Genomic DNA, 12,300 nt, shown 5'->3' with positions numbered 1-12,300 from the left:
GGTCGCCACTCGGAAACTTTATGTCCAGTTTAGGACTTTAAGTCCAGTCTATGCGAAGATTGTCAGTCGAGGGCTCCAGTCGAAGACAAAATGTCCAGTAAAGCCACCAGTCGAGGCCAGTTTAGAGTTATCAATCCACTTGAGGCAAGGATCGCCAGTAGATGGCTCGAATTTCAGTAGAAAACTTCATGTCTAGTTTAGGCGCAGGATGCCAGTTCAAAACTATTCGTCCAGATTAGGCGTAGATCGACGGTGATTGTTTAGACAAAGGTCACCTCTTGGAGCTGTAATTCAAGTTTAGGACTAAAAGTCAATTATAGCAGAGATAGAACATATTAACCATTTTTGGTTGTAGGCGAAAATCCCCTGTTCCGAACTATATGTTTAGTCAAGGTCGAACTCACCAGCTTCTCTTTTCAATCCTAATCCAGGTCGAAAATCGAATCGATTTGTCAGCCAAAGGGAGGACACCAGTAAACCATATTTGTCTAAGGTTTGATTAAGTAAGGCGCGTAGTTTCTTGAAATGTTTTTATGATATGCCAGCTTATCCAGTAATTGTTCAATAAAATTACCAACTCATGTTTCCCTATGATGAAATGCGCAGTAGATTTTATAAGAAGGAAAAAGGCGGGAATCCATAGCAGAGTTTTTTCAGTAATGCATGAAGGATGCTTGAATTCACTTAAGAGATTGAAGACCTATTTGAGGAGCGTTTGCTTAGACTTTGGTTCAGGTCAGTCGTAATGCCATTTAAACAAACGCCATCGTAAGAATGAAATTAATACCAGTTTTTAACTTACACGTCGTAGGAAAGTAAAACGCCTATTTACACACGTTTGGGCATGAGTAAGAGACTACCCCAGTAAGATATGAATTTTCTCGAAAAGGAAGGATTCAAGTAGCAGGTCAACAGAACGGGGTGAAGTATTAAATCATTTCAATCAACGCTGAATCAACGAGTCGATCATAAAGTAGCAGCACAGTATACACTCATAACATGAACAAAGTTTGCAAAACTGTTCACTCGAAGTTGATAGAAAATATTGACGATGGCTCGACGATCTATAAGTCGATACAGTTTCAATACTTAAGATTTTCAGTTTATTGCAGCATAGTAAGAAAAAATTAAATGTTTATTCGTTGTTCAATGATCTTTATGAGGACTTACTGACATTGCTGTTCATAGCTGTTTTCTATTACTGCCACGGTTGGTTTAGTTGGGAGCAACAACCTTTCTCTATTCTATTTCCGAACCAGTTCGGGTCGCGCGAGAAGAGCATGTTTGACTGCCCACTGATGCCGTACTGGCTGAACAGGCTTACGCGCTGAGAGAACTGTCCCAAAGTCTTGAAAAAATGGAAGTTGTCCGCATTGAGGCGGCAGAGAAAAACCCCTAGTTCCAATGTTTAAGCCACTTAATCTAGCCAAGCTGAAATAGTACAAACTGAAGCAGTTCCTTCTCGGGTATACACCTGTAGAAATTCACCTGGCATTGATTGGTCGAACACTAAAATTGAAAAATCCTACAGTTATCATCTGACCATTTGATTTTCAACGCACGAGCACGTAATGTTTCTGTAACACAAGCATTCGCGATTAAGCCGAACAGCGAAAATTCGATCAAGAATAATAATTCATTATTTAATTTTGTTTTTGCACTTCAGCTCAAATAAGATTCTCTACCGAATCCAAAACATTCATTTCGATCAAAACCAAATCCTGTTATCGTTGAGATCGTACCGGTCCCAAGCAGTAACTGTTCCGTTGCTTTAGTGTTTAGGACCAACTACTATGAGACTAAAACTAGGCGATGTCTTTAGGAATTAATTAATAGGATATCGGTTACACTCTGCGACTAACCACACATAAACTCAAATTTCTGGTGTTTAAATTCCTCGAATTTACACGGTAGCCTGTTGGATCTCAAGTTTGCCTGAATAACAAATAAGTTTTGCAAACGAACTTAAAATTGTGATAAGAAGTTTTTATTGAGGCAAAATAATGTTAGTTATTTATTTAGGGATATTTTTATGAAACGTCGATAATTTTGATTGTTATGGGAAATGCTGCATGAAAGAACTATTGCCAACAATTTATTATGGCTAATTTATCGCGTTTGGTGGAGCTTCCATGGACCTTGGAGTCTCAATCAATTTTGTCTTGTTCAGGATGTGGACAAAATATAGATAAAATATTAATTTTGAGAAAAACTTAGTCGGAATTGAAAACAAAATTTCGATTTCGGGTTATTGCCGTTATCACATATATTGTTCATGTTCACAGTATAGTTAATAATTGTTGATAAAATCAGTTTAAGTTTGAACGACTTTGATAAAAAAAAAAATTTACACTTGAAAGAAAAAAACTCTTTGTTTTTGCGACGAAATCAAGTGTGATTATAGTACTATTGAAATTATGTAAAGGGTAAAAAAAACATCAACTTGTACAACGTAGAGCAATTCCAATTTTTTTTTTGTTTTTTGATAGAGAAGAAGGGGAATGTGAGGAACGGATTAAAATACAATATATGAATATATATAAGTACACAAACATTTATATTTGATCATCCCTTGTTGCGTCGAAATAGAAGAACATCCCTTCTAAGGTTTGCGCCTCCACTCACACACACAACCTCCCGGCCAGCTCGAATAGCATCACCGTTTCAAGAGGCAGCTTCCACAGTCAGCAGCCGCCGGAAAAGTCCGTTCTAGTCGTAGGCAATCTGGCAATCTGGAGATTTCCTGTTGAGCAACAAACCAGTTTTTACAGTGACTATAGTGAAATGCACTGTCGTCCAAGAGTTCAGATCCCTACACTGATCTCGGAGCCAGCAGAAACGCCGTTTTCCGCCTAGTAAGGGTTTTACGGATACAACAAAATTTAACATTTTCTGACATTTAACTAAATACCATACATCTCTTGCACTTGTTGTTTACATGACAAAACAAGGAATAGGCATGCTAGGAACAATTCGAAAACGTAGGATCCTCAATTGTAAGGCCATGGACGATAAAGATCTGAAAAATATCCAAGCGAAACTTCAGAGGATTATTTATACAGCATTTGTTGATGGATTAGAGGTCGTCAATTTTACATGGCTTGACAACAAGCTTACAAAACTCGGCCATTAACAGATAGAACTATTGAAATACACTGTCCAAGCGTTTTCAAAAATTTTAACCAAATTATGGAAAGATTAGACCTCCTTGAGCCAGGTTGATAGAAATGCGATTCACCTTGAATCGATGAATTGTATTTCAGAATTTCTGTCATTTGATCGATTTGACAATGCATAGTTGATTAACTGTAAAGCATTGGAACCAGGGGGAGAACAAGAGAGAATTTTATAGAATCGTCTGTGGCAAGCTGATCTCTCAAAATACGTTTGCCCCCCTCTGCTGAAATTGTGTCCATGCGATCGGGTCGTTGACCCTATTATTTGAGTGATTTAATGCGCTAAAGGCTGGCGAATGGTGGATAATGTGCAGCACGAGGCCCCATCACTTCTTATTCACAACTCTTATCTCAACCTCCCCGTGGTACCGGCTGGGATGCGAATAACCTAAGCGGAGATCGGGTACCCTACCTCGGTGGATGCTTTGGTCAGGGACGGCGTGCAACAACATCCGAGCGTCTGTTCCCCAAGTCAGGGGCGGGTCAAACATCGTCTGTCTCGCAGCGAATTTATGAAATGCGGCTCCCGCCAGCTAAGTCCAAGATGGCAGCCCCATAGTGTGATAGGAACCTTAGACCAGGCCCACCAATAGTTGCTAAACCTCGAATCGAGTACATTCAGCAACATCAAGTGGTGGTGGTGGTGGAATCTAAGGCCTATCTTCAATCAGGAGTACGCACACAGGACCTTCCGCTGGACTTCGTATCTGGATTTTGGTGCAGTATAACGGAATAGATTTCATTTTCCGTCTCTTTTTATCATAAACAATCCACATCATTGCTTATTGCTGTCATTCGTCTATCACTGCTCACTTCTCTCAGTGATCGTTCTCGGTATCTGACTCGATCGAGTGTTTTGATTTTACACCACCGCTCAAAAGTTTCCGCACAGAGTGAAAATATTACAGAATAGTGGATGAAAAAAAATTATTCTGTTTTCTTTGCGAGAGTTTGGTGCAAGATCCATCGAAAGTGATTGAGTGCGTGCACTATCACAGGGCAGTGCACTTTCGGTGCAAGAAAATCTATGGCAACAGTATTCTGAAAATAAAAAAGAACCCGTTTTTCTGCTCGCCGGAGTGTATCGACATGTTTACCAGGGTGTCCCAAGCAGTAAATCGTACTGATTCCATTAGTGAGGATATCCGAAAGCTAACGGAACACGTTAGAGGAATTAAGAAAGATCAATCATCTGTCCGTGGTGAAGTTCGAGACGAACTGCTGAAAACCCGCGCAGTTGTCGATAGCTTGGTTGAAACCAATGTTCCGAAAATCAATCAAAATAAACACTCAGGATGCGTTTCCTGTTGGATACATTCTGATTGTATAATGGGATAGCGCCTTTCGCAACTGCTTCGCCTGGCTGGTATGCAATCTCGATCAGCGCTCCTATCAGCTATGCAAACCGAGTCGCATCATTCAGAATCATCGGTTTAGCAAACATCGCATATCGGAGATGAGAGAGATACCAACTGATCCAATCTGAATGTCGCTCACTCAGTATACGCCTGGCTGATTAGAAATTGAAAAGACGGCGGAAGTGACCATCTTTCCATCACAAACACAACTACAGTTTGATTTTATTCTTACTGTAGTAAAAAAAACTGTAAAATCAAATAAATTTATTAATTGGCTAGGTTTAAAATCAAACAACATTTGCTAATGATCGGTTACATGTATCACTCGCTCACTGTCTGAACCATTCACTCCTGATCCTAGCCCAACATGATTCGCCGTATGCATCGCTCAATGGTGAGATTCCAATTCGATGATAAAGCTGCACTGTTTTGACAGCAAACATCGTGCGAGGTGATCTGTATTTTAGCGATGAATAGAACGATCGATGATCGGATAAGTCCAGTAGCAATCAATAACAAAACCCGATCGCTATACGTTCAGTTGCGAAGTGCATTCAGGAACATTCATTGAAAATGAGTGATTTTTGGAACACTGTTTGAAACTAACAGGAACATAGAGGAGTCCCAAGAATTTCTATCAAACAAGCTGGAGGAGTTAAGGAGAAACTTCTAATCAATAGGGAAGGCAATCAGGGAAATTCAATCCGATAATGAAAAGCTGAAAACTACGGTCAATATTTGGCAACAGAAACACTGCGATCTATCTAATAAAGTGGATCGTCTAGAGATGAAGACCGATAAAGCAAACAGGTCTGCTCTAGAAAAAAATGTGGTAGTGCTTGAACTACCCATGAACGCCCAAGCAAATGTCAAGGACACTGTTCAAAAATTGGCAGATGCAATCGGGTGCCCACTGAAGAATGGAGACGTCACCGAGACGAGACGATTAGTGAGCAAAACTTCTTCATCCAGATCTGCACCGCTTCTTGTAACCTTTGATTGTTCGACTACTAAGGAGATGCTTTTTCAAAAAAAGCGTGAGCATGGAGTTTTGCATGCAGCAAAGATCGATAGTGCCTTTGCAGGGTCCACAAATAAAGTGACAATTCGGGATGAATTAACGACTTTTGGGAAAGAACTTTTAACGGAAACCAAGAATATGCAGAACGAGCTCGGCTTTAAATTCGTTTGGCCAGGACGAGATGGAAAAATCCTTGTCAAACTTCACGAAGGTGCAAAAATCGAGCAAATTGGAAACAGGAATGACCAACGTACACTTGCTAAATCCATCCAGAAACGCTTTTTGAGCCATTCAGCCGACTTAGAAACATTCAACATTACAATACCAGAAATGTCTTCACCGAAACGTTTTATTACTGAAGAAGAAGTTATTTAGATAGTCATCGTATTTTATATTGTTACCTGTAACTTAAAAAACAAACAATGGAAAATAAAAATAAAAATATATTACACGACTTGCTAGATTCTCTTCGTGAAAACAACGAAATAAAAATAACCGTCATTTTCTGAGATTTCTCCGATTCAATGGTAGAGGCCTTAATGATCCGAGCAAATTAGATTTTATCAAGATATTTTTGGAGCAATTCTCTGCATCTATTGATGTCCTAGTACTTGGGGAGATTTGGCTGAAAGAAGATAGAAAATATTTAACAGCTGTGAATGGATATCGTAGCGCGGTGGACTAGCAGTTCTTATAAAAGAATCGCTCATAGTAACTGAGATTGAAAACTTACATGATGATGGATTCCACTACGTACATTCGCGTCTTGAAACGGGTGGCCCACCAATTAAAGTTCATGCAGTTTACCGATCTCTTTCTCAAAATCCGCAGCTCTATTTTTAAAAACTTGATGCCGTTCTTGCCTCTTTAAAGCCTAATTCCCATTATTTGATGCTAGGCGATGTCAAAATCCCAGTAAATAAATCTAGTTGTCCCGTAGTCGAACAATATTTAGATATTCTGAGATGTTATGGGTGTCAAGTGTCCAACACACATGTATCCCGCCCAGCAAGTTGCAACATCCTTGATCACGTTGTATGCTCAGATTCGATCATAGATAAAACCTTAAATGAAACCGTTCCAATCGATGTGAGTGACCACAGTCTGGTGTTGACTACAATCAATTAAAAAAAAACCTAGAGTTTATCGAAAGTTGGAAAAAGTGATTGTGCAACATTAAGAGATATACGAAGCCTTTTTTTTTTTTTTTTTTTTATGTAGCGGCCCACCACACTCCCCCACACCAAAAGGCTCAATTGAGCCCCCTGGTAATGGACGCTACTGTTCTCAGCATGTCTGGCAGCAATGAATAATAAAAGTTAACGCGAGCAAATTTTAATCATGCTGAGAACACAAAATTGTTTAATGTCGTGCGAGGAAATGTATTATTTAACTAAATTGACAACAATATGAATCTCAATGGAAAATAATTTCCTTTGAAGAGATTCATTATACTATATTTACTATTACACTAATTATATTTACTAATTTTATCAAGTTATGTTCAATAATTTAATAAGATAAAAATACAAACTACGATTTTTTAAAGAATAATAATATTAGAAATTAACGCTACAAATATGCAAAAGGTAAGCAAAACAAAGACTGGTTGATGATCGACTGTTTTAATGGTTCAATTTTTCTTTCAAAAGCTGTATCACTTTGGTTTTGAACATGGAACGATTGGTTATGTTTTTAATATCAGTTGGTAAGGTGTTGTATTTAGTAGGTCCAATAAACGAAATTCTTTTTTGCCCTAATGATGTTGTGGATCGGCTTCGTTGCAAGAAATCTGACTGGCGAGTGTTATGAGTTCGCAACCCCGTAGTAAAATGGAGGTTTTGAATATTTTCAGTTGAGTGTAGATTATCATAGATATATATAACAGTTTGCAAATCACAGAGTTCAGATATTGGAAGAACGTTATGCGTTCTTAAAGAGTATAGCTGAAAGGTAGGGAATAACAAAGGGAGTTTTAAGATGTTTTTCAAGCATCTATTCTGGAGCGTTTGAAGTTTCTGTAAGTGAGACAAAGAAGCTCTTCCCCATATCATAACAAGGTAGTTCAAATGAGAGTGAATAAACGCAAAATAAAATTTAAAGAGAACATGTTGGGGAACAAAATTTCTCAGTTTCCAAAGAACACCGCAAAGAGGAGTAATTTTTTTTTCCAGGTGTTCAATTTGACGATTCCAAGCCTTCCGAGTTGAATTTCATAACAAACATGCGAACAGTCCCACAGAAAAGTTAGAGAAGCTCAGCATACTGTACAGCCAACTGAACGACAGGTATTCTAAAACAGTTTCTGCAGATGTCAATATCAATACTATCGGTTTTTAGTAAGGTAATAGAGCAGCTGATAGCAGACCGGGTCTTGCACTTCTTGAAGCACCATAATATACTATACAGCCATCAATACGGTTTTCGCGAAGGGTTAAGTACTTTGACAGCAGCAACTGAGCTAGAAGACGCTTTCACAATGCCATGGATAACCGCAAGCTTATGGGAGTGTTATTCTTGCACCTGAAAAAAGCTTTCGACACGATTGACCATGCTATTCTGCTTCGAAAGCTGAATTCATTTGGAATCAGAGGTAACGCACTTTCTCTATTTGCTAGTTATCTTGCTAACAGAAAGCAGTACGTCCAAATCAATCAGTCAACTAGTGACCTTGGAAACCTGCCTGTTGGAGTCCCCCAAGGCAGTAACCTTGGACCACTTCTGTTTATCCTTCATGTGAACGATTTGCACCAGCTACGATTACACGGTAAACCCAGATTGTTCGCGGACCAACCTTTTCCGAAGCAAAACCCGCTGGAAATCCGGACTCCGTCAACATAGTCCGGAACCCCCTGCTCAATTTCGAATTCGCCTACATCAACCACGGGATTCGAAATTGAACGGAAACGCCGTAAAAATTAGTTTCCCACCATCGTCGCGACACTCGATGAAGAAGGCAAGCTAGATTTTTTTTAATAATCGGTGGAATGCTTTAAAATCGAAGCCTTATCTTTTATTGAGAACTTTCCTGTTTAAGGCATTTCACGATTTGCAGCGGTTTTGTTTTTTAAGGAGAGCGTTGGACTCCAGTTGTTTCCAACTTACATCTGACTTGAAAAGCGACTAAGATTGGTGGTCGGAAGACGCTCAACTGCTGATGCTAAGCGGCGATGTCAGATCTTTTTTCTGTCGACCTGATCTATTTTGGTTGATCAATTTAATTTTCCTAATATTTTGGATTTTTTTTTGAAGCACTTCACGCCTTTGGCGGAGTACTTTCTAACTTTTTGGGGAACGGTCGTTTCAGGAGAAGTATAGCAGAAGAAGGAAAAACTCGCCCTTTGGTGGGTCTCATTGGCCGGGCAAACCATAACCAGGCTAACGGTCTCCTCAGGGAGTGGCGCATTAAGCCGTTAGCAAAACCTGCACATTCTTCCGAGGATAGGTCTCGCCTTACAACATGGTGGAACAGAAAATCAAATTGACCACATCTGCATCAGCCGAAAATGGAAAAGGGGCCTTCTTTATTTTGAGAAATATACATAAAAAAATGTTCGCTGAGGAACCACGCACTTTATGAATAAAATTGTAATACTAGAGAAAAATCTAGGGGTTCTCAGAAAAGAGTTTAGGTGGCTCAATGGAGAGCAGTTCAAAGAAGTAATTTAACCGTATGCTTAAATTATCTGTTGAATAATTCAAAACAAATCGTTGATGATAATGTGAGGGACATTCAATTCTAGTATATTTTTGACTGACAAAAAGTAGCGTGGTGCTCTTTTTGTTTCACTTACTGCATTTTGCAAGATCTTCACGTTTACACTTTTGCCAAACCAGAGCGAAAGGATTCTGTTATTCGAAGTGATCTTTTCCCCGACGTCGGACAAACGGGGCTCTATTGTATAAATGTAGCCTTCAAAGTTCAACATTTTTATTTAAAAATAAAGGTTTTTTTAAGGTGAATCCATAAATCTCTTAAATACCTACATCTGTTGGGTTAAAATATAAATATATAAGTCTGCTGGGGTAAAGCAGTATATTCCCCAAAAATTATTCAACACGTCACGTGATACTTACATGTTTTCAAACGTTCGAAACAGCGGACAGCCGTTCAAACAACGCACATCTAGAGCAGCATTATCAGCAGCATCAGCAGGAGTAACAGCTAAAATCACAACGATGATTCAACAGCAATAGTTGGTGGTCGACTCTTTGGAGGGACGGGGTTCGAATTTTGTTCCGTTCCGTTCATCCTTCTTCGTTGATGGGTAGAAGAAGAGATGGTTCTGATTGTTCCGACGATAGGGATCCTTCTCCACCGCGGCCGCAATCTCCAACATCGAGCACCCACTTGAAGCAGGGGCAGCAACACTTGGGCCATCGTTTGGCGAAAGTGCACCAGAAGGACAATTAACAGCTTCACCACCCCACCGTAGAGGATTCCGGTCCAGGGCGATGATTGATGTGCTGATGGTGGCCAATTCCGGTCCAGATGGCCACCGAAGCAGAGGAACGGGACGGACCGGGAGCCGGAAGAGCTCATCAGATCGTGCTCGCTGCTCTGCAGGCCTTTGTACAGTCGGCCGTTTTTGTGGATTTTATTATTCTCCTCGGATCCTTGGTCTATGTTTGGCGTAGAGTTGATTTCCTAGCAGCCGCATTTTTATTCATCGGGGAGAGATTAGAGAGAAACGGCAGAAAGGATTCATTATTATTGCAAACAGGTCTCTGCGTGGAAGTGACTGGGAAAATGGGACGGGCCAGCTAAATAATGACTAATTAAGCTGAGCCGAGGAAATGAATCAATTTAGTCGAATGTTGAAACAATGGGGTAAATATGTGTTCATATGCAACAATCGTACAACAATCTAGCCTTTTTTTCGAAGATATAGACAATTTGAATTGATTACTTTAAATAATTAACTGTTATATTATCCGAATCGTTTCGGTGGAAGTTTTTCGAAATCACTTAGTTAACCTATATATTTTTGCTTATTTAACCTATTATGTTGTAAGGTTTATACAGGCAATGTATGAATTATAATCGCAAACAAATTGTAGATGTTATGATTGTTTTTTATTACAATTAAGGGTGTTGTTTATTACAGCTTAGCTTAGCTTGGTTGACTACTCATATCCACCTTAAATCATTGAACTGGAAATGCTGTGCAAATATGTTTATACAACAACAGTTTTAAAGACTTCGAATAGCAAATTTTATTAGGCTTTGCTCAACTTACGCATTTCCAATTCCATGATCATTGGCGTGGCTAGGCAGAACAAGTTCTACTTCGCCAATGGTTGCTACTCCTTGATTGATCGAGGCCATCAATTTTGTGCAAAGACCAAAAGAATGGTGCTTGGGACTAGCAGTTCATTCGCAATGCACAAAACTCATGCTCTCCCTTTGAAAATGATCAATAACGGCGCCGGCCACGTCCTAGTAGTCAATGAGGGATGCAGGAAGGATCCCCCCAGGAGGGATCCTAAGATACTTCATAGGATCAATTAACAACCTTTCGCCCCTTTAAATTCCAAAGATAAATTTTGAAAAATTTAGAAACAAAGGTAAATCAATATCTCCAACTATAGAAACCGTATACACGTCTGCGAATCTATATTGAAATATCCAGGGAAAGGGTTTTGTTAGTTGGGGTAGGTTTAAGATCAGGATCCATTTTGGCAAATGGTGCGATCAAGTTTTCCTACACCTCCTATGCTCCTAAATATTTTCTAAGGAAACTCCTACTTCTATCTATGAGGCAGCGACGAAAAGGCAAAAAATTTACCATAATGTAGTTATGGTGAATGAAGCATATTTTAAAAATCTTCTTGAAGCTAACTTATTTTTCTAGCAGTTATTCCTGTTATATTGATGTTTTTTTCAAAAACGACCCTTCAAAATGAAGAAATACTTCAAAGTATAATTATAACTAAATTTTTGATGTCTTATGCTTTTTAAATAAATACCTCGTTTTTAAGTTAAAAAAATTAATTGAGATTTCTGTATTAATAACTGATAGAGGTTGTTTTTGGAAACTCATCAATTCGATTCTATTCTTTGCCTCATATTGATTTCGCTATTACTGAGAAGAAAAAGCATGAGCTTGCTATGAACTTTCAACACAACGACGAAAATAATTCGTCTTAAGCGATTCGGTCTTATCCATTCAATACAACTTGAATCAATGATGAAAACAAAATCATTGTCTAAAAAATATTCCGATAGTCATTCTATGCTTTTTAAACAGTTTCGTGAAACCTTAGAAAACATATTTGTACTTCACCTAATAATCACCGGTATAGTTTATTTTTCCTTAAACGGGTGAATAAGCCTTTGTGTATTAGAATCTGAGGAAATTATTTTAGATAACGATTTTTTTTTTGAAGTTACTGAAATGAAGTCAATATGCCTGTTTAACGAAAGACCTAGCCATTTGAGCCCAAGATTGGTTTATGAGCCAAGGCTAAATATTAAACGTTAAATTGATTATTGAAAAATGTAACAAGATTATTTTATTAGGGTGTAGACAACAGATTTCGACAGATCGCACAAAAGGTTTTTTAAAAGGCGATTGAAACTTCGTTTGTTGACCAATGCACAAAAACGTGGTTGAAAATGTATAAAACTACCATTTCATGAGAATAATTCCGCACAAGCTAGAAAAATCAGATTAAAAAATTGTTTTACATGTTTATGAGGTGAAACTAAACGAGACTGTCAAAAACTATATTCAGATTAAGA

General features: G+C 38.7%; 1 protein-coding gene across 3 annotated transcripts in view; it reads right to left on the bottom strand.

Moving 5' to 3' along the window:
• The window catches only part of LOC129738936 (polymeric immunoglobulin receptor-like), a 348,269-nt gene that overhangs the window by 19,752 nt on the left and 316,217 nt on the right, over positions 1-12,300 (bottom strand). For all 3 annotated transcript variants that reach the window (XM_055730263.1, XM_055730262.1, XM_055730264.1), the window contains one exon: positions 9,633-10,203. In XM_055730263.1, the coding sequence (XP_055586238.1) occupies positions 9,727-10,203 (477 nt within the window). In that variant the 3' untranslated portion in view covers positions 9,633-9,726. The remainder of the gene's footprint in view (positions 1-9,632; positions 10,204-12,300) is intronic.

Source organism: Uranotaenia lowii, chromosome 1, assembly GCF_029784155.1.
Source record: "Uranotaenia lowii strain MFRU-FL chromosome 1, ASM2978415v1, whole genome shotgun sequence".
Taxonomy (NCBI): Eukaryota; Metazoa; Arthropoda; class Insecta; order Diptera; family Culicidae; genus Uranotaenia; species Uranotaenia lowii.
This window is presented reverse-complemented; position numbering and strand designations above follow the sequence as displayed.